General features: G+C 44.1%; 1 protein-coding gene across 1 annotated transcript; it reads right to left on the reverse strand.

Moving 5' to 3' along the window:
• Positions 1 to 14,838: 14,838 nt before the first annotated feature.
• Positions 14,839 to 20,766, reverse strand: gdf6a (growth differentiation factor 6a). Its single transcript, XM_037454400.2, has 2 exons — positions 20,245 to 20,766; positions 14,839 to 16,376 (listed from the first exon to the last, which is right to left on the reverse strand). The coding sequence occupies exons 1-2, from the start codon at positions 20,603 to 20,605 to the stop codon at positions 15,391 to 15,393; spliced, it is 1,347 nt and encodes a 448-aa protein (XP_037310297.2). The 5' UTR covers positions 20,606 to 20,766; the 3' UTR covers positions 14,839 to 15,390.
• Between the last annotated feature and the right edge of the window lie 2,000 nt (positions 20,767 to 22,766).

Raw genomic sequence — 22,766 nt, forward strand, 5'->3', positions numbered from 1 at the left:
CCATGCTAAAAAGAACTTTATGGGGCGCATCTCCACCTTTTCCTCTCATTTATTCAAGCCACCGTTTCCTCAAGTCCCCTGACTTTACAACTGCCTCACCCCCACCCAGCAGTTTGCTTATCAATCCTCCCTCAGCTTCGTCATCAATCTCCCACTGAAAATCTCCTTGTTTCTGCCAGTTGTTTCCTCGACTGCCAGCGTATTTGCTAAGACCCCGCAAAAGCTCCCCCTTTCCTGCCGAGTGAGTCGGAGGCTAATAAAACTGTCTTGGTCAGTCATAAGACACCAAGAGGGAGAGCGAGAGAGAGAGAGGGAGAGAGAGAGGGAGAAGGAGGGTGGGGTTGCTTGGGGGGTAGCAGGGTCACGGCTCAGAACAGGCTCAGTCGGACCTTACTGGCTCAGCCGAGGGGAGGTTCTCGCTTTTTAGACCTCCAAACCTTAAGGATGATAAATGGCATTTAAAGGAGACAGTAAAACACAACCATTGCATAAAGTCATCAGTTAAAGTTAATTACAAAATATATGGGGGTTTGATTGAATGGGTCTCAGGGGAGTGATCGGGGAGAGAAGCTGGAGGCAGGCCGGAGACAGTCGCCCGATGAGCGGCCGTGACTCACACATATTCCCTTGAAGTGGAACCTGGTCTGTGTAAAGGACTTCAGTGAGCAGTGATGATTCATCCCGGGCCGCCATTAAAGGAAAAAACAGGAGCAAACGTTGGTCGCCACCACACCATTCCCTGATTAGGAACCTGGAAACATCCAGGCTGTTCTTATATATTTAAAGCTTCCACCAAAATTATTCTGATGGGACTTCCAGGAGCACATCCTACAATTGTTTGTAACAAGGAGTCTGAGAATGTACCTGCTTCTTCAACACCAACCCAATCAAGAGGAAAATGTGGTACACTGGGGTTTTAAATGGCAAGTCATAATGAATAATCTAATAAAGCTTTAAAGTTGATTGAAGATCTGGATTCCTTGGTTTCCTTGGAATGCCCACAATGCCAATATATTCAATTATCATAAATAAAGTGAAGAAGGGTGTCAACATAAACGCATTAATCTATGTGATTAATGTGGTGGAGATAATTGCAACAAAATATTTTAACATATTTAACGTAAGTTTGTTTACTTCTTTGCTCTCAAGTCTCAAGTTGACAGCAGAAACACAACGGCCACTAGCTGCAGCCACTTACATCAAGATGGAGAGAGCTTTTTGCATTGGAAGTGAAAAAAAACAGAGGCAGGACATACAGCCAAGAAATGTGTCCAACAGAAGGGGGGTGAGTGGCAAACGGACCACTTAAAGCACTGCTATGCTAAGCTAGCTGCTAGGCTAAGCTAGCTGCTAGGCTACTTCCATCTCTACATGTATCGTTACCCTGCGCGGCACACAGTCTGCAGAGGACCACCACTGTGTCCCTAAAAGGCCGTGGTTTAAAAAAAAATGTCCTGCTAAATTAATTTTTTTTAAATATTGACAGACCTGTATTAATTTATTCCACTCAATCACAAGTATGTTCAGTAAGCCTGGGGAACAAGAGATTTATTGTTTATTGACAGTCATATAACATATATACATATAGTAAACATGGCAGCAGGGCCATAGCGATTAGAATGCATGCTTTATGTATGTTACCACGTCTGTTTTTCCTTGTAGGTGTGTGTGTGTGTGTGTGTGTGTGTGTTTTGGCGTTTCTGTCTGAGGACTTTGTTACTGCTTCTGAGTGTTGGGGTGCAGCCGTCCATGCAATCAGTCTGGTTTTAGATTTTTTTTTTAACTCAAAATCCCCAACTCAATCACATAATCCCCAAAACGCACACAACGTGTGTTTCTCCTGTTGCTCTGACCGTCCCTGACATCTCCATGTTTGAATTCAAAGTAAAAACGACTTAAAATCTGTCCTCGTGTGCCATGTTGTACAAATCACTTTGAGAGGAAATGCTACAAAAGAAAAGAATTAAAAAGTGTGCGGGGGGGGGAGCCGTGCGAGGAGTGGGCAGGGCTGCTGCTGGTTGTTGCGATGGTGGTGTATAAATCTTCGTGGAGTTTTGCAGGGAAGGAAACTCTTATGCCGAGGAACAAGAAGCACATGTAGTGAGCAAGCTACCAGGAAATTGGTATAGTCTTGGATGATTTTATAGGGATCTTGGGCATGCCCTTCACATTAATTAGGATGTGGAGTGCTGGGGTATTTTTTACAGGAAACTAAGTATGGAACCCCTGCTGTCTGCCTCGGGCCTCCTGAGTCTGAAAAGGACTCTGTAACCAAAGTAAAGCAGGATAATGCAGGTCATATGCACACAAACATGATGACACACCCCAACAGGCACAAACACACATGTACACAGAAACATAGTCCATGCAAACAAAAGAGAAAACTTGCATTGGAGGTTTCACTGCAGATTGTCTTGAAATTTCAAGTAAATAATTATGTTTTGCAACTGCAAAAACACATGTACGAATGTATTGTTATAGAGTTTGTTTGGGGAGTTTGTTAAACTCCATAACCCCACAGTACCGAAAAAAAACTTTCATTTGGGTTTGTTTATTGTTATTATTATTAATTTGTATTCTATTGACATTGTGGGGACTATGTTTGCATAGGCACATTATCAGGACGCATCTCCTGTACTTGTGAACAAAACCTGGACTTGTATTCTGAAGCAGAAACACTGAGATCTGCATAGCCCTTCTTTTCCCTTTCTCCGCCTTTAGCCCAACGCGTGTGAGTGCTGACTGCCCACTATAGCAAACCCCTCTACTCTGCCCACCCAGGTAGTTCTTCAAAAGTACACCGTGGTAACTTCATCCTCTGTCTACTTAAATATGGTACTGCCTGCGTTCATTTGCCAACCTAAACGAAGACCAAAGGGAACTCTAAAATATGTACTCAAATTGTATCCAACACACCAACCTACGTGGATAGGTTTTTTGGTTTGGCTGCATTGGAAGTAGATACACTGCTTGCTCTGCAGTTTCAGTGTTTTCTGTCGTGATTAAACACACTTGTTGTTTCCACCAATAACCACGGATGTCAACAGCTCAACAAGGACTACAATCCTAATGATTGTAGCTGCAAGGTCTCTTTATAAAAACAAGTGAAAGAACCGTGTAGTGCACTAAAATTATTCAAAGTGTCAAGGGATGTATTCATTTTTTGATTTGTGACTTTAAAAAGTATTAAATTACAAAAGAAAAATCCATGTAATGCTCTAGGATTTTGTGGTGCAAAAACTGAAAGGGAGGATGTACCACTCTTAATCCTCTAAATACTTTGCTAATGCTTTTATTCCTGACAATTTGCAGTTCCAGTCCAGAAGTTAGACCTGCAGTTGCAGGGGGGGTGGGGGGGGGAGTGTAGCACAGTCCGAGGGACACGCTGTGTCTAAACGTCTCGATGCATGTTTACACAATCTAATGCACAAGTTCAAAGGTGAAGGGGAAAAGGCCTTTTAATGTTTCCGGGTTTATTTATTCAGCCTAGTGTCTGGCTAAGAACTTACTCCCTCCCACCCTCCCATCAGGCCCTCCTACAAGGGTTCCCACCTCGAATGACATGGTGAGGCTTGCAATATGATTGGTGACGAGCACAATGTGGTCTGTGTGAGAGAGAGCAAAAAAAAAAAAGAAAGGAGCTGTAACTTCTATCCACATGTTTTCCAAGGCAAGTTAAGTACACACAGTAGTATATAAGGGCGATAAATCAGCAACAGAAACGCTCATTTCTACAGAGGGACCAGGGAGGTGTGTGTGTGTGTGTGTGTGTGTGTGTGTGTGTGTGTGTGTGTGTGTGTGTGTGTGTGTGTGTGTGTGTGTGTGTGTGTGTGTGTGTGTGTGTGTGCGTTTGTGTGTGTGGGGGGGCAATGTTATCAATTTCAAAAAGCTCATGTAGTTGTCTTTACAAGCAAAGGTCCCTTGCTTCAATGATAACTTGTTTCATTTTGTGGAGAGAAGTGAAATCTGAATTTTGGAAACTGAAGAAAAAAGAATCTGCTGCTCTCATTCTGAGCAGATGTTCAAACTACTATTAAATGGGCACATGCACACGCACACACAATAAAAAATTGCGTCAGGTAGGTAGACGCGCTGTGCCAAACTTTAACTGTTGTTCCGTTGAGCAGTCAATCATAAACAGTTGAGCCATTTTATTTGGCCAACTTGCTGTTAGTGGAAAGTGTTGGTACTCCGGCCAGAGGCTCGTAAAATTGACATGTCTGTAAATTCATGAATTTATTGACACAAATTAATAGAAGCAAGGCCTTCCCCCGCTTTTTCACTCTGTCCATTTTTTCTTCATTCTCAACCATTCGGACCGATTTGGAAGAGGTTCCCAAGTCCAAGGGAAGTGCTTTTTCTTCTTATTTCTTTTTTCTTTTTTGAAAAAGCAAGTTTCAAAATGTTTTAGTAGAATGTCGTGGCCAGACTAAACAGAAAACAGAAAAGTTTACTGTGCACAGATGCACTCAAGTTCAGTTTGAGTCCAGGAACTCAAGCCAAAGAGTCATGGCTGACTGTATGTTATGGCTATCATGGGGCTCTCTTCTTCAGACAAGGATAAACCATTACTTTATGCACTGGAGAGAATATTTTTTGAGTGGGACAGTTTGATGTTGTCAATGTTGTTGCTTTCTGTGTTTTCTGCCGGTGATCCGGTTTGTTTCCCACTGTCTGGACTCTGGACACATGCAGGTGAACTCAATACACCAGTGTTTCAATGGACGTGAACTCCATGTGTATCTATATATTTTGTATTCATGGAGACCATTTAACCTCTTTCCTTTGAATCATACTTCTGCTCTTGGTCTCTTTAACATGTTTATTTATTTGGTTCATGAGTTTTATAGGTGAACTTATAATAATAAAAATGTTTTGTTCTGAGGACATGCTTCAATACTGTTTTTGGTCTCAGAGATACAATGGACCCATATTCTCTTTATGTGAGATTGGTTTTCATTGTTTTTATGAAGCATGACTTACTGTTTTGATTTATGTTATTGAACTTTTAAAAATGTGTATTTTAAATATGTTTTGAATCAAACATAAGTTATGTGCCAGGTCATGCGGATGAAAAATAGCCTTTTGGCCAACACTGGAACATTTACAACAATGTCTTTATTAACGTGCACTGACAACTCGGCCATTCAAACAAGACAATTACTGGTCAAATATATATTTTTACACATTCATCAATATGCAAACTGGACCTTTTCAATACTTGCATACATGCTGGGTATGACAAGTTCAAAGAAAAAGGAACAATCAACAAAAAATACATACATTTATATCTATATACAGTATATATATATATATATATAGGAACTCCAATGTCCACAAAACGTGAGGATTTCTGTAGGGTATATTGAGCTGTACACGGACACGACATCGTGAGATAAAGCACTACGTTTTGGGAGTTTTAGAAGACTTTTTATGTCACAGATGGGCAATGACTGGCCCTCACGTGGCTTTGGTTGATGAGTTATTGTTCTGCAGTCATTTCGCTCATGTAAACCAAAGGAATCCGGCTGCAAGCCTGAGAAAAGACTCACTCTGCTTTTGCAAAATGTAATTTTAATCACCCCCGCCTGCCCTCCTCCTCCTTTGCATGTGCCGGACACGGGACACCCTGCTGGCCGCAGACAGCATTGCCTCTGGGGGACAGGTGAGGAGCGGGCTTTTGCCGATCAGCCTGGCTGGAAACCAGGAATGCCCTCCTCCTCTTCCTCCTGCACCTCCTCCTTCACCTCCCCTTCCTAATGGATCATACCAAACTCACCAGGACATCTGTGACCGCACCATCCCCAGAGTGGGAGAAGACCGCCACCAACTCCCCCGCAGTCAGAGAATTATGAGCGCAAATGCGTCGCATCTGTGCATGCCAGACTGCTCTTTCTACAAATGCTAAATGCAATGATAGGCGGGGGCTTGTTCCCAGAGGTTGTAGTTTGATGCGGACAGCGCCGATGTTTCCGATTTGCAAACAAAACAAGACACTCGCGGTATTCATCTTTTATATCACATCTGGCATTCGTCTTCATAAACTATTGATTTGATCCGGAACTGGCGCAATTTGAATGGCTTCATAGACACGTGAATGGCTCTCTGTCATGGAACTGCATCCATCAATGCGTGCGCTTGTTAAGGTATTTTTATTTTAAAAAGCTGAAAAGATGTTTCACTACTGTTCTGGTATTTTTATTATTTGATTTTTACGAGAACGTATATTTCTTTCCTCCCTTTTCCGTTTTGTTTCTTTGCCTCGGTTTACATTCTCTTTACTGCCTCTTCTCCGGAGTTCAGCTGGAAGTGCTCCGTTTTCTCCACAAGCGTTTTATGACTCTCCAACAGTGTTGGGACACAAAACACTTGAGCAGAGCCGGGAGAAGACGACGGGGACGGGACTGTCAAACAGGAACACAAAGCCTTGGAGGAAGGAGGAAGGAGGAGGAGGAGGAGGAGGAGGAGAAGGACATTCAGCCTGATGACCAAGCATTTCAACTTCATCATCAGAGGGCACATGGTGTTAAATGTACCTGCACTGCCCGCTTGTGCTGCAATTTGACGTTGATGAGCTACATCCCAATGGTTCACAGCCCTGCAGCATCTGTTCAGTGTCCGTCTGAGGGTGGATATGCGCTGTTAGAGTCCACAAGTGACAGGGGTGGATGGAATAGTCCACCCCAGATTAATCGGATGCAGTGAAATAACCCCTGCAATCCTAGAAGTCTGAAGAGAAACCCTGGATCTTAATTCAGACTTTTTGGAACTCCTCTGAAGTAGACAAAGGGGTACTTTGCAAAAGCATCTGGATCCGGTGGCGGAGCCGGGCCGAGTCGGGCCGAGCAGCGGAGTGCACGTTCCCATCCACAGCCCCTCTCCCACAACCCCCCCCCCCCCCCTCAGCCCCTCCAACCACCACCCTCGTCTGTTTATCATAGGATCTCCAACACACAATCAAACATGAAAGGATGAGTGCTCGCAAGAGCCTTTTTAGATTTTGTGGAAATGTGACATCTCTGGAAACATTTAGCCTGTCATAGCTGCTGCTGCTCTTCAAAGAGTGCAGAGAGGAGTAGATTAATGTCGCTTCTGTAACAAACCTTCTTCCTGTCTGTCCTTTCCAACTAAACACGCCGGCTCTACAGTAACTATTTACAGATATTTCTGACTGTACTAATAAGGCAGCAAATCATTTTAAGATGCGTGTGTGTATCAACATTGTGCCGGCTGAGATTTTAAACATATCTGAGCTTAATTCTCATATCACAAAAATGCTTTGAGAAGGTTTTCACCTGATCCTACCTCCAGTGAAGCCTGTAGAGAGGAGAGGTGAAATGACAGACGAGAGAGAAACTATAACTTAACTTTTAGTTCACACACTGTCTGCTGACATTCTTTTCATGTAGGGATAGAACAGTTGTTTTAGTTGGGTACCAACCACTTTTGTCTTTGGTTTAACTAGATTTACTCTTTCACGTGGTTCGAGGCCACACAAGTTCATTAATTGAACATGCTCGTATTCAACAAACCAAATTAGATTTAAACCAAAGGATTTGAGAGTGGCAAAACACACATTTTAGTGTTTTAGTTGTATTGTGTCACTTCTTATAGTAGAAACAGCAGTAGATCAGATATTGACATGGGAAAATCTCAAATCGCAGCTAAGATTTTTTTTTTCTTGCCTTGGATGTTTGTAATCCCAAAAATCTTGACCGGAAACCCTTTCCCACCTCCAGTCGACAAAAAAACATATTAAGAGTCTTGGCGAGAAAAGCCACGGAATTCCACTTTTTAATTGCCAGGAGAGTCACAAAAGCAGTGTGTTATTCTCACTACATCTGCATTTTTGGAAAAAGGTGCGGACTGTACTTGATTTGAATTCACTTGATGAACACGTTTCCTCATAAAATCTACCTGAAATAGGTACATGGTATTTTTTTTTTATCAGAAAGCTGGTGGTCGGTCAGAGGTCAGATGAAGAGTGTAAATCAGGCAGCAGATCCAGACCAGGAGGTAAAGTGCTTTTACTAATAGACACGAAAGACGAAAGAGAGAGAGAGAGAGAGAGAGAGAGAGAGAGACGGAGAGAAAATAGGAGGCAGAGAGGGTCAAACAGAAAGAAAGGAATGCTGTTTACTCATTGCACTCGTCCATAAGAGGACTCCATCTCAACAGTCAGTCAGCCGGACGCTGCCTTGAGTTCAGCACCGTCCAGACAACGGCCCCCCCACTTCTATTAACCCATACCCCCCAACTCTAAACCGCCACCACTTTACCAACACAAAAAGATGCAGCACGGCACTTTCCTTTTCACCCTAGCCTGCAACTCCCCTCACCCCACCCACACACAGACACACACAAACACACACACACACCCGTGGCCTCCCCCTTTCCCACCTTTGTATCAGTTGAAAGGCATATGGTTACTGCCATCCGATTCCTCTCGACTGAAAGTGCCTTTCACTTTACCGCAGTTCACAAAGGGGTCAGACTACGGCAAACAGAAATATTGTGTGAGAGATGTGAGAGACACAGGACTAAAGGAGAGAGGGTCCCTGATAAAGTTACATCTGGTCAAACAAACCTCACTCCATTCCTCATGCCAGAGCCGGAGAATTTACGTTGCCATGAATAAAGAGCGGTATTCAAGCGAATTGACAGGGGCCAACAGCGGACACGGTCGCCCACATCATTCATTTCCTGATGCGGCTCAAAACACCTGCAGAAGTTTGCTGTTTGGAGACACAACAGTGGGTTTTTACGGAAAAAGTCAAACAATGAGACAAGGGGCAACTTGTCCGAGGTGAGCGTCACAATGAGAAAGTCAATCATTCTCGGGCAGGTAGGGCTGATAGGAGCGAGGTGTCAGAGATGTCACAGTGGTCGGTGTGTGTAACATGATGAAGCAGCGTTTCAGCCACAAACCCCTGGGTTCTGTGGGCTATCTCGTCTCTCCAGCTCTCTTTGTGCTCCTCAGGTAAATCATTAATAATCAGTGTTCTACTGTTGACCTTGTTTGAAAAAAAAAAACTCTCGACAGCATGTGCACGGAATGAAAATTATTTGTGAAACAAACAGGAACCTACTCCTATTGTACCACGCCTCCTTGTGCCATTTGCACAAGTAATTGAATAAGTTGAGCTGTTTGAAGCTTTGCTATTTCTAGCCCACTGTCCTTATTGTAAACCTTAATAATGTAGCCATGAGTTGAGCATACATTTTCAGTCCACAGCCCTGTAATTAGGCTGCCTATTTAGGCACCAATTTATAGCTGATATTTTTCTTGGCACAAAAGCCACCAAGCGTAAGACTTGATTTCCAAACAAGAACTCTGGGTAACCACACAAAAACAGCCTCTGGAAAGAGACCGTGCAGCCTGACAGTCTTCAGCACTTCAAACACTCTACCGCCAGCTAAAAGATATCAGTTGTGAAAAGCCAACTGCTGTTTACTGTGCCCTTTACGATTGTTCCTTTTAGGAGGATAACATTGGTTGAGGAAGTGTCAGACTCAGTTTGTAGTCGAGGCCATCCGCTTCCCCCGCAGACCTGGGACACTTCGAGGAGATCTTCCTTCCAGCAACCTTCCTCCAAACCCCCCCCCCCCCTCCCCCGCCTTGTGCAACAGACTCACCGCCGGCCTGGAAGTGTGCCTCGTTCCGCTGGGCCATCAAACATTTATTCATCGCATAAGCTGCTGCCAACAGCCTCGCTCACAGACGTGGGCACTCCAGTGAACTGAAGTGAGGGCAGGTCAGGCTTGTCATGTGAAAGATAATGCAGTGAAGTTATGTGCATTTCTGCTCTCGGTGTGTGTGTGTGTGTGTGTGTATCTTTGTGTGTATTAGGGAATGCGGTGGTGAGAGGTTTTTTGTTGTTTTTTTACCCCTGAATGGAAGGCACCATGAATCTGTCCCTCATGGGGAAGACAAAACGAAAATGGCCCCGTCATAAAACATCTGTAATGGCTCCATCCACCACCAACACATAATGGGGCAATTACCAAGAAGGGGGCTGGGACAGCATGAAGCCGTTAGCTCGCTTTGGTATACCACACAATGCTTTGGAGTATGTGTTTGTGTCCCACATGCATATGCTTGTGCGGTTGCATGTTGGCGCTTCATTCCAGCTTGGGACCGCAATGTGAAGATATTGAAAGGGGCGCATGGCAAGTCCCATTGCCATCCCCCCGTTTTTCCAGATCATTGAGCCACTCCGTCCATTCTGTACACCGAGGCACATCTAATCTGAAATTGCATTATGGATGCTTGATCTTTTGCACCGGGCCCTGCGTCTTCCACACCTCGTAATCAAGCATAATTGAGGTTAACTGTACAGCACGGCTGAAACGCTAGACAGGTAAGCCGCAGTCTCTCATGATTAATGTAGTGTGGTAGTGTTCTGGGCTCTGACCTTTTGAGATAGGCCAGGCACCATTTTTGAGTGAAAGCTCTGCCTCTGCCGAGCTGTGGAGTTGTCCATCAAGTCCTTCTGCACTCTGCAGCCCTCCACCCTCCACCCAGACGTCATACCTCCTTTCAAAGTCAGATCCTTGTCCTGCTGCCTCATTGCCCCAGACCCATGTTTGTTTACCTACATGTATCGCTTTACAATGCAGAACCGAAACCTAATTTTACCAGCCAGGTCGCTCTTCAGATTTGGGAATGTTTTGTAAATTGAAGAGAAAAGCTTAATGGCCATGGTTTGAGGAGAGAGAGAATCGTGCCTTTGACCCTTGAGATTCTGGGTTTTCCTCACCGTAGACCCGTAAAAGCTGTTCCATGCTACTGCGCAGCAGCGTTGCTATATGGTTCCTGTCTTTCTCTTTTACACTGAGAGCCAAAGCGTTCCCTTGAGTCCTTATTTGTCCTCCTGTGGGTCGGGTGTTCAGACCGGTGACTATCATTGTCTGGCCCCTGTTGGCCAACGACCCTCCTTCTCCTCTCCACAAGCCTTTGCGGATGTGAATGGGCAGCGAGGTCATGTCCTCGCCTTGCTCCCAGACCCGAGCATTGTCAGAGTTAACTGAGTAAATTTACTTTGGACTCAAGCTCATTCAGACCTTCACACAAACACACAAAAAGATGAGCCGTGAGCATACAAAAAGACAAGCTTCCTTTCTGCGCAGGTTTGCAAGAAAATCCCAAGGTGTACTTGTTAATCAGGGACAGCGAGGACCCGGGTCACCATCTGTAACATAGACCAGGGGCAGTAAATGGATGAGGAGAGGTGAAAGGGCAGCCTCAGACATTCCTTTAGAAAATAAACAGAACAAAAGCAGGCTTCTTTGGACAGATATTCCAAGTAGATCTATCAAGTTGACTTTCGTCTTTGCTGTTTTCCAAGTTTATAAATGCACAAGACATTTTTCCCAATTACAAAATGCAACTCAAAGTTGTACTGCAGTGCAACAAAGCAAAATGGCTTCATCCTCCCTCATCAAGGGCCCAGTTGGCAGTGAGTTTAATGCAATTAGCAGGTTATCTGAAGTGGAGGTGTCCCCTCTCTTCCGGTTCCCATATGGTCTGATGGAGGGAGGGATGACTTTCTGTGGGAGCACCGGGTAAGAGACGGGCAGATGCCTGTGAGAGGAAACACCCTGATCTTTTGTTACCCTATGGCTTTATTATCTGCCTCTACTTAAACACCAGCTGCCAAGTGCAACCAACCACCACTCTGTTGAACATTCAAAAAGTACTTTTAAAAAACATTTGACAAAACACATGATTTTTTTTAATATGATTTGGAAAATCGGACCACAGCAGAAAAGACCAAAGGCAGTGACCTCTGGCATCAAGGCACAAGCAAGTGTATTTAACGTTTGGGGCCGCCCCCTGCCTTTGTGTTGAAGCCAGTGGTTCAATGAAAGGCGGCAGGAAGGGTCACTTCAGGCATCTGCTGCTCTCCTGCACCACTCATCTGTCCATCTGTGTACGGTGCCGCCCTTCTGTCCACTCATACGTGCAAACGTACAGAAAGAGAGACACTCCTTAATGTTGCATGTGAACGCATATAAACTGTAGACACGCAGGGTGTTTTTATATTGCATCTGTTCAACGCAAAGAAGCACCACCTTGGATTGGCCCGTGTACTTGGCCGGAGGAAGGTGTCAAGCTTTATTATGAAGGGATCTGCAGTATCTGCAAACCATAACGGTGGGAACTAGAAGAAACCAGAGAAGGAGGGACCCCTCTAGAGGCAAAAAAATGAAAAATCTGTGAAGAGAGAAACAGTCACTGAAAAATAAATAAGATCTTGCTGGACTATATCAGTAGCAGTTTGAAAGTCGGTCCTTGGCAGCGTCCAAGGCTTCTTTTTACTCTACCCTCTCTACATTTAAATATACTTCCAATGATTCAAAACGCAAGATATAAGACTTCCCTAATGGTCCTTGATGTCGGGTTAAACAAATTTCTGCAGGCTTAGAGATCCTCGCTGTCTGAAAAATCAGTGGGATTTATGCCTTTCCTGTCGCTGATGAGGACATCACTGATAACGGAGCGGTTAAGTATGAATAACAGTCGTGCCGCCGTACAAGCCAAGGCGTTCTACGTCCAGGAGAGGCTCCCGGGACCTTCCTCTCAGAGCAACACCTAGTAGATCTTCACTCATGCTGCCTTGCTGATCTCTAAAGAGGAGCCTCCATGCACAGATGTGGGGTGTCAGGACTATTTGTGTTTCTGAAGAAAAGGGCCCGTCTCTTTGCCAACTTCGGTCTGCTTAGACTAATATATTAGACCCGAGTTTCAAATAAACACAACTCTCCGCTTTTGCTCTCTCCGCCTCGGCGCGGAGCGGAGGGACAATACGGCGGTTGTGATGAAGAACTTTATAGGAACATTTAACTTGAGAGTGAAGGATTGAAGCACGTAAACAAAGCATTCCTTTCCCTTTCATCACCATTTAACTGTTCCCTTCGCATTTGGTCTCACCTCCAGGCCAGTGCCTACCAGACCGAGGAACTTGTCAAATAAATATAAATCAACAAGGAAAAGGTTTATCCCACAAGATACATGAAGCTGTTTAAAATTGCAGCCTTCGTTTCGCAATGTTACAGTATTTCTAATCCAGTATCAACCACTGTGCAGAATATCTGCCATGGTGCACTTGTGAGAAGCAGGTATAACGTGGCTCGCAACAGCACTGCGGCAATGGTGCTCCAGACACGTAGCCTGGAGGGCAATTTGGTCGGACTCAGGGAATGGTTGTTGTGTCAGTCATTTTTGGCGACCGCTAAAGAGAGCACTTAGCATCCTCAGTTTCCCCTTAGCAAACATGTGGGGAGTGACATGATACTGTACAAGAGCCCGCACAACATATAACATTTCAAAGCCACTTCCTAATTGTTTCCAGGCCAAGGTCGATAGACGATATGGAAGCAATCCCTTCTTTCAAACCTTTTTTTTTTTTCGTCCACAGATTGGGAAACATTAAAGTGTTAAGTAAACTTGACCCAGGCAAGGTAATTCATTGGGAAATAGGTGGGGTTTGTACATTCGGTCCCATATCAATGACAGTCAGTCAGTGGATTTTCTTCTACTTGGATGGTCACCATATGTTAATATGGCGCAATCCCCAGCCATCCACTCACTGAATGATGACATTTGTTGTCTATGATGAGAAACTTACAAAGGGGAAGGATAGATTAGCTTTCTCACCTGAAGGCAAAGGTATTTGTGCTCCAGATGCACTTGATATACATTTTAATGGTTGAATTAGGGTATTTGATTTTGATCAAACCTCAGCTTAGAGATTGTATGATTTTAAAAACATTGTGTTGTGTTTGTAAGTCAAGCAAAGAAAAGAAATATGATAATGTTTATTTTATTTGATGTATTTAGGAATCTATTGATGAAAAAGAAAACGTTTTGGCCCCTTTCACTCATAAAAAAACACAATACATATGTTTTGTATTTTGTGCTTTCTGGGGAAGTCAGGCTCTGCACTTGAATGTATGAAATAAATGTGAAAAAAAGAACTGCGTGTATCATCAGAAGTACCAGGCTGGTAGACTTTGCTTTGAATTTTATTTGTACAGTAATGGTGTGGAATATTATTCAGTAATATATGTGTATAAATGATCTTATATATCATTGTAAAAGCTCTTTACACTCTAACTGAATGCACCTCAAAACTCAGATCCTATATGCAATAATGAGGTAGACATTAATAATGGTATTTTCCATCCTCTGCAAAAAAAGACAATATCGTATACACCTTAAATTATTCTTATCAATGTAAGAAATATATGATTATCATGGAACTCTGTACATCACAAATAATAAAATAATTATAGAATAGAAATCATACCGATTTGAGTGCATTTTGTATATTTACAAGAAATGCATTTTTCTCATTTCTTCATTCGTTGCACTTTGTAAAGTTTTCGACTGTACAAATATTTACAGCTTAAACAAAGTAATGAACAGCAGTGCATTCAAAGCTAATGTGCATTTAAATATCGTCTCGTTTGCGAGTCTTTTTTGTTTTTCTTAAATGTTCGTCGTCGGTGAAGACAAACTCTCTCGATGACCGACTGCGTGTACTCGGCGCAGTCAGTTGCGGAAGTGCATTTCGTAAAGATGCAGACTTTTGCGCAAAAAGTTCGCCTCAGTAATGTGTGCTTTTTATTCTTCTTCCTCCTCCTCCTCTCCTTCTTTCTTCTTTTTTTAACCAGAGGGCCCCAGTCAGGCACAAGTCTGGTTTGGTGTGCATCCCTCAACTGGTCTCCAGGCAAAAAAAAGAGAAATCTCTTCAAGGCATCACCGCCACCATCTTTTCTCCTCTCCTGAGTCTAGTGTGTGTGTGTGTGTGTGTGTGTCGGGGGGGGGGGGGGGTTGCGTGTGTGTGCGCGCGGCGTTCGGTGGATTAGACATTCACCCCTCCTTGATTGGGGCACTAGTTCTGGCCTGTAATGACTCCAGCTGGACGGTGGAAATAACAACGGCCTGGCTGCACATACCCAAAAGAGTCCGGCCATGCTGGCAGAGCTACAACAAAGCGCTGAAAGGCAAAAGCCCGCTGTCCTCTGGCCTCGGCACGAACAGGTGCGCGGCCGGACTCGATGTGCACCGCATCATCTCGCCATGTAGGAATCCAGCCCCCTCGGAACAAAGGCCTGTTTGATGAGCGACGACGTTGTTGCGTGGGTGGGACGGGAGGAGTAACACGTTGAGGCGGAGAGTGTGAACTACTGTGACTGTAATAGGCTGAATAAATAGCAGGCATCGCCTCTGTGTGCATCCCTTTTGAACAAACAAGAGGCGCGTCACGAGTCGAAGGAATTCCACACCTGCGAGGGCTCTATGTCTTCAATCTGGGACCCATCGAGACTCATCTTGGATCTTTTTTTGGCGGGGGGGGGGTGTTGTTTCGTCCATCGGGACCGCTACCTGCATCCACACTGCTCCACCACCATGTCCTCGTACTGTTTGTACACCACGTTGTTGCCGGAGTCTATGTACAGGATGCTGATGGGGCTGAGTTTGGTGGGGACGCAGCAGCTGGGCGGGGTGCTGTTGGGGTCCATGGAGTTCATGAGCGTCTGTATGATGGCGTGGTTGGTCGGCTCGAGGTGCGACCTCAGAGGGAAGTCGCACACCCCCTCGCAGTGGTACGCCTCGTAATCCAGGGGTGCGATGATCCAGTCGTCCCAGCGCAGCTCCTTGAAATTCACATGCAGCGCCTTTTTGCTGCACCTGGATTTGGATTTCTTCCCGTGCCTCTTGCCGTGCCGGTTGCCCAGCGCGGTCCTCCGCCGCCGCCGGGGGCCCTCCCCTTTGACCCCCTTCAGCGATACCCCCTCCTCCTCCTCCGTCGCCCCTGGCGCCTTCGCTGCCACCCCCTCCTCCTTCTCGCCTAACGTCCTGCGCGACTTTATCTTCTCCTTCATCTCATTGAACAGGTTCTCCCTCTTCTTGGAGCGCGTGTAGGCTACCAGGATGGCCTTCTCCTGCTGGGACCGGCCGCTCCTGTCCAGCCCCAGCTGCCTCAGGTCCAGCTCGGTGTCTGACTTGCGCAGAGTGACGCGGAGCTGGAAGCAGAGCTGGTTGCCCTGCTGGAAGTGTTGCTGCTGCTGCTGCTTCTGCTGATGGGGGTGGTGGTAATGATGCGGGTTCGCTTTGAACATGTCCCAGGCGTCCAACACTTCCCAGCCGGCCTTGGTGGAGTCCAGCGGGTCCAGAGACCGGGAGTCCAACAATCTGTCCGAGCGGCAGGGGTAGAGCTGGATGTCGTAGAGGCCCGTCGTCTCCAGATTCCCGGGCGCTCTCCTAAATATCCTTAATTCCGCCCCGACCAGCTCCTCTTTGTCTGAAAGGGTTGAGACATCAAACAGATACTTTTGTCTTCGCAGAGGAGAGTGCAAAAGATCGTCTGCGGGGATAAAAGCAGAAAATAATTGCAGTCAGATTCACTTAGGGTGTACAATGTTCAGAGGGGTGGGGGGAGGGAGGGAGGGAGGGAGAGGGCGCATTCTCTCACAGAGGCATCTCTCTCTCTCTCTCTCTCTCTCTCTCTCTGTGTCTCTCTCTGCCTCTTGTTTTTCAAAAACTCACCCTGAACTCTCCCAAAACAAACGATGCTTTTATTTTGGATAAGATATTAATATTTGTTAAAAAAATACCCAAATTCTTGGTTATTAACCTTTAATTTATCTAACTTATCTGCATTTTATTCCATGCACATTTGTTACACTTCAAGAATATTTCATGACGCAAAGGACACGAGACTTCATGTCGTACACAGGATCTATCCTTCCCTGTTCAAAAAAAAATGCATATATTTAGTTTTTCATCCACCTGTTATTACAAATGAATATGTTTCATATTGCAGTAACAATAATCCAGTGAAAACTGGTTGAAATGTAACACCACGCCACTTTGAATCAAGGCCAGGACCTTTTAATGAAAACGGCTCTGCTTTCATGCCACTTGATGACAGATTGATTACTTGATTCAAGCTCTTTGACATTGGAAGTAAAATGTTCCTTCTGCACGGTCTAAAACGTTCCTAAGAAGCAGTTACAATATCAAAAAAATGCAATAGGTATTCTCTGGTAGTGTTAGGAGGCGAAGAGAGAGAGAGAGAGAGACAGGGGCGTAGTGGTGGGTAGGCCCCTGGGTGCTGCCAGACACAACGGACCAAAGGCCACATACTGTACTCAACCGAACAATACACAATTAATGCATTATTCCCTGCTGGAGACCCAGGAGGCCTGCAAATATCCCATCAATGAGATTACAGCAAACATCGTGGGACAATGCGTGAAAAGGCTTTAGCGTTGACAGAACACAGTATTTCCGTTTAAGAAGAGAAGGTTTTTTTTAATGTTATTTTTAGAAATGTTATAGCTAAATAATTTGTCTTTGACGTGTGCTATTATGCATATTAAACGGTAGCTTATTCAAGTATTGACGCAATAAAAACGTTCTTAGTTTCGATCTAATATCAGCCATAAGAAGTTATTTTTTTGGATCATCTTACGTCTCTATTGGTGTCACGTAACGGAAATAATTTGCCAAATGCGGAGTTTCCGTTTCCTGCTTTTTTTTCCTCTTTTTTTCCCGATATTTTAATTGAGATGCAGAATCCGTGACACAATTTAGATCAAAATCTCATAAAACAGAAATTTGGTTTATTTAATTTTCGGTTGGGATTTCATTTATTTTAAATGTCATATTTTCCACTTAGTAAAATACACAGCTTTTAATCCTAAAATCTGATGATGTATGATGATCTTTTCATTCTTGCGAAATGAAACCATTGATTGTATCCGTTTCTATCTAACATTTAAACAAATAAAGGTTGCCTACATTTAAGAACTATTGTCATCTAAGTTGTAAAATCTGCTTGAAGGGGATATTTGAGTATATTTCTTCGTGTATCTTGCCAAGTCAAACCATAAAAGCAGATTGGAACCGTGTGCTCGTTTCAGTGACTTCGCGCGTATGGTCTGCATTAGGATTCTTTTTTTTTTTTTTTTTATAAGACCTCAAACAAATCGAATGCAAGTTCACCAAACAATTAACAGTTGTGAATTCCCAACTTCCCCATTAAAGCACTTCCCCTCTTATATTTCATCTCATCCTGCCAACGTCAACATTCCCCCTAAAACGCGCCTGCACGGACCGACCGACTGACTGCACGTACTGTTGGACCCATTGAGAGATATTCGTGTTGACAGTTAAAAAAATGTCGAGGGTTTTCTTAATTTCATTACTATGTAAAAAGCCAATCTTTTCCATTACGCGTAAGATGCTTGACGGTGGATAATTGGTGGGGGGGGGGGGCTTTATTACATGGTTAGAACGGCATCCTGTGCACTCTAGTTTGACCTTGTTGCTTGAATTTGATCCAACGCAAAACATATTTTGTCATATATGCCGCTGTTTTGAGAGCGAGCGAGAGAGGGGAGTGGTGGTGGGGGTGGTGGTGGTGGGGGGTGGGGGTCTTTAACGAGTTACCCCCAAGTGCCAAAACGAGTTTTCAAATTTGGGTTATTATTTTTCTGATCATGCCTTTTTCTGAACCCCAAGAAACAGCCCGCCTGGGTTCAAATGTCATAGGGCGAGAGCCCAAGAAGCCGTAGATCACCTGGCACTTTGTAAGACCTTTAATCTGCTAAACAGTGCGTAAAAGACGAAAAAAACCTTTTACTTTACGCGTCAAAAGCGGCCCCGTTTTGGATTTATTCCCAGAATGAAATAAGATGGTCTCTGCAGGTTAATGCAAAGTAACATTTTAGAGATGCCGGTTGGATTCCTACAAGAAAGTCACTTAAGCTGAAAGAAGGAGAAGGAAAAAAAAATATTTTCCGTAATTAAACTTGCGCAAAAGGAGTTTCTGCAGTAAAAAAAAGAAAAGGAGAAAAACACCTCACAGTGGAGGAAGTTCTCTTTTCATCATTCGCTTTGGGGGGGGGGGGGGGGGGGGGTTGTGCCCACCGTGGCCGAGCTGAAGAATAGATATTGTTGGATATGTTATGACGTGAACACTCAATTAGATCACCGAGTTCAAATACTCCAATCAGCCGTTCAACGGTGAGCAGCTCTCTGAGGGTCCAGCTCGGGGTCAGAGCCAGTGACACATCACATCAGAATCACGGCAGAAAGTGATCAGATCAGGTCACACCGCAAGAAATGGCCACACGGACAAGCCTTTTATAATCACTCTTTAAACTCTTTCCCCCCATCTAAAAAAAGAGCAAGTGTGTGAAAAACACAAGGTGCTTTATTTCAATGGATATTTGAATTAAATATTGAAACCAACTGTCATAAATTGCATTTCCTTGTCTTGAAAAAGAAGTTGATTCTCACCAGATGGATGCCTACCACCATGTATGCAGCTATCAATGAGGTTTACGCAGCAGACCCTGGTCCAAGTGAGTCGATGATGGATATTTTTTTTTGCAGGGCACATTCTCGGAGCGTGAGGGAGAGGAGGGGGGGGGGGGGCGCAGACAAAGTTATCTTTTATTTATCTTGCTAAGATTAACTCGGTTTGTGTCGCCTTTGTGTGCGCTGTATGTGTGTATTGTGTCCATAAGACGTTTGTTCTCGCGGGTTACAACGTGTTAACTGACCCAAACACCTGCTTCCCGCACCAACAAGCTCTGCCTCGGCCCCCGGCTCCTTTTGTCAGCACAAGTTGGCCAAACCGTGCAGCATAATGTCCCTGTTTGGGGAGGTTATCCTCTGCTCATGTTCGAAATGTTTTTTGTTTTTTTTTAGTCTAGTCATTAATTTAATTTTTTTGATCGCATATGAAACAACCCCTGACGTTTCTCTGTATTCAGCAGAGTCGTTTTTGCTGCCGTTGGCTGACAGTGATTTACTGCCTTCATTGAGATAGCGCTTTAATTAGTGTTTTACTGTCGTGTAACCCAGAGGTTATTTACGTGTAATATAAGTTAATACTGGGAAAAGGTTACATGTTTCGGCAGCTGTGCGGTAAATTGATCCCAATACAATCACAGAACTGCTAAATGTACAACATATAATCTACTTTTGAAAAACGTATTAATATTTCTTTGAGGGCGTAAAAGTTTCACACACTATTTGCCTGATCTAAATCGTGCGTAACAATTGCCGCTGCGCGCTGGTGTCTCTGTACCATGCATGTCCGTCATTTTAAGCCCCATTTCTTAAAAGAGAGAATATTAGACCGATCTCAATGGAAGACCCCGTGTCACTGAATTATGCAAGAACGGGCTGATGGAGCTGTGCAACGGACTGAAACCAACCTGTTCCTCTGTCCACAAAGCTTGTTATGGTGTTGGCAGATTTAGAGGAGCGGAAAAAGCTTGCGTTTAGTCCGAGCTTCTCTGCAGCCGAGTATGTCCTGTATATGGAGAGCATGTATTCGTGGGGCACAATAGCGTCCTTTAGGTCGTCCCTGTGATGGCCCACGACAGGGTGCGTGGACGCGAGGATGTCTTTTAGGATCTTGGATGACCTTTGTCCGTCCCGATGAGAGATCCGGGCTCCCCGGTTTCTCCTCAGCGCAGAGGGAGAGATGATAGCAGCGGACTGGAAACACGGTATATTCCCAAGGAAAGAAAGGAGCAGCCCCAAATATAGCGTTAAGAGTCTTGATGCGTCCATGGCTGGATGAGTCCCAGGGAGATATTCACAAACTCCCGCTCAGGAAAGTTGGATTCGAGGGGCAGCCGGAGTGGGAGAGGGTGGTCGCGTAAGGGTTGGTAGAACTGCTACTTTTACGCCCTCCGGTCGCATCAGAAGAAGTGCGTTTTGCGCTCTGGACTGCACACAAGAGCGCAGACTGTTGGGCTGAGGGAAACACGCCCACACGGCCGGTCGGTGCAGGGCTTCTCAAAGAATTTCATGTCACAGACCGCCAAACAGACGCGCTCCAGAGCCAACCGACACAGACACTTTAGTCCATGTGGGAAAGTTATTGTTGGAGGTGGTGGTTTAGCAGCCACTTGCTAATCTCATCTAACATTTCCAGATAGATTTTTAGATACTTTTTGTGGGAGATGAACATATATTGTCTTATTGACAACTATTAGTAAATCAAGCAATACTATTAAACTGCTCCTTCCTTGGAAAGCTATTTTAGACAAATGGTTAAGACAACAATTCACATACTTCTGAGCAGCAGAATTACTGCAGGGGTACAAAGTTTACCGAAGTAGATGTGGGTTCAAAGCATTCTCAGGAACACTCAAACCGAGGTAACATACTCCTTATCACGAAAGTTTAGGGACGCGTCAAATCAGATTAGATAAGATTAATCCGCAGATAGACTGAAAAGATATACATGTGCATCGGGCGATCATAAAGCAATGGCATTATTTTTGAAGAAATATACATTTTTCAAGGAATAAGTAGCATGATTAATATAACAAGCAATGAGGAATAGAGCAGAGAATAGAGGGAGGAGGTCTGCCTTTTAATTATCTCTTTGCGGTCATCACAATACCCCCCCCCCCACACACACACACACACACACACACACACACCCCACACACACACATACACACACACAAATATTTCTTGTTAATGTTGAGTCACTCGAAACGCCAAACGCCAAACATGTTTTAAATTACACGAGGGACCTCTAGCGGACATTACTAGTTACTACAATCCGATGTCCAAATGCTGCAATCACGTCCTCCAAGACAATCTGGCTGTGTGTACGAGCCTCTAATGTTTGATTCACAGCAGTGGAAACATGCTAGTCAAATACACATATAGAAGATATAGCAACGGGTTACAAGGTTGTCAAAACAAAAAGTCAAAATGATGTGCATTGAAGACAGGGTGACAATTTAATTCCCCAAACTTCTGTTAAACAACCAGTTCTGACAATGACAGAAACATCGAGAAAATGTTATCTCCATGTCACCTGAAAGCATCATCCAAGCAAACAACAGATTTTCACTTCTTAAGGTCCTAATGATGATGATGTGTTTGTTTGACTCTTTTAAGTAACTGAAGCTCACCATATAAAATATGCATCTTGTAGGCTATACCACATGCAGTTACTAGTCATATTACAAAGCCACGTGCTCACGTGTGTCTGCTCTGAAACACTTGAACAATTACATGAAAGTTTAACAAAGAATGGTATATCATAATCAACAAATAATGTACGTATGGATTTAGGTGGGAGGGGAAAATGGTCACTTCATCTACTCCTTAAAAAAACTGTGTGTGACATTATCTCGTTCCAGCAGAGGGCCTCATTGCTAAAAAACCAACTTCAGCTCATGGATGTCATGATAACATTTGATGCAGTACCACTCGATGTCATTCTTCAGAACTCGATCTAACTTACTTTTAATGGTGGATTTCTCTGCAGACACAATGTTCACGTACGTTTAAAATGCTGTACACAGAGATTCATGGCACCATGTGCTTCCTTAGGACTATGATGACTGAAAATCTGGCACTACCTTCGCAAACTCATTCAATTGCGCGGTTGTTAACACAAACATGATGTTTACTTTAAATTGGCATTTAAAGCGCATGCGCTAAAAATAATTTGCAAGAGGAGTAGTGAGAGCCTTTCTGAATTCAGCACCACGAAGAGCAACCACGCACCTCCTGCGTGTATACAGCATAAAGTCAGCCTGTATGAAACATTATTGCGTCGGACATCACAATACGTCACTCAGTCAACAACATGGAATTGAAGAAATACGACATCACACAACTCCATGCAAGAGCCGTTACGACAAATAATTTAAAATTAGGACACATGATATTAGAACATGTTTTTATGAACAATGTATCGACA

The sequence above is a fragment of the Pungitius pungitius genome, chromosome 11 (assembly GCF_949316345.1).
Source record: "Pungitius pungitius chromosome 11, fPunPun2.1, whole genome shotgun sequence".
In the NCBI taxonomy this organism is placed as follows: domain Eukaryota; kingdom Metazoa; phylum Chordata; class Actinopteri; order Perciformes; family Gasterosteidae; genus Pungitius; species Pungitius pungitius.

Bases quoted from the DNA above. Each gene is read 5' to 3' on its own strand.
- gdf6a (XM_037454400.2), bottom strand. From the start codon at position 20,605: ATGGACGCATCAAGACTCTTAACGCTATATTTGGGGCTGCTCCTTTCT. The intron at 16,377-20,244 runs GTTGGTTTCAGT...TTATCCCCGCAG, and splicing joins CTTTGTGGACAGAGGAACAG to ACGATCTTTTGCACTCTCCT.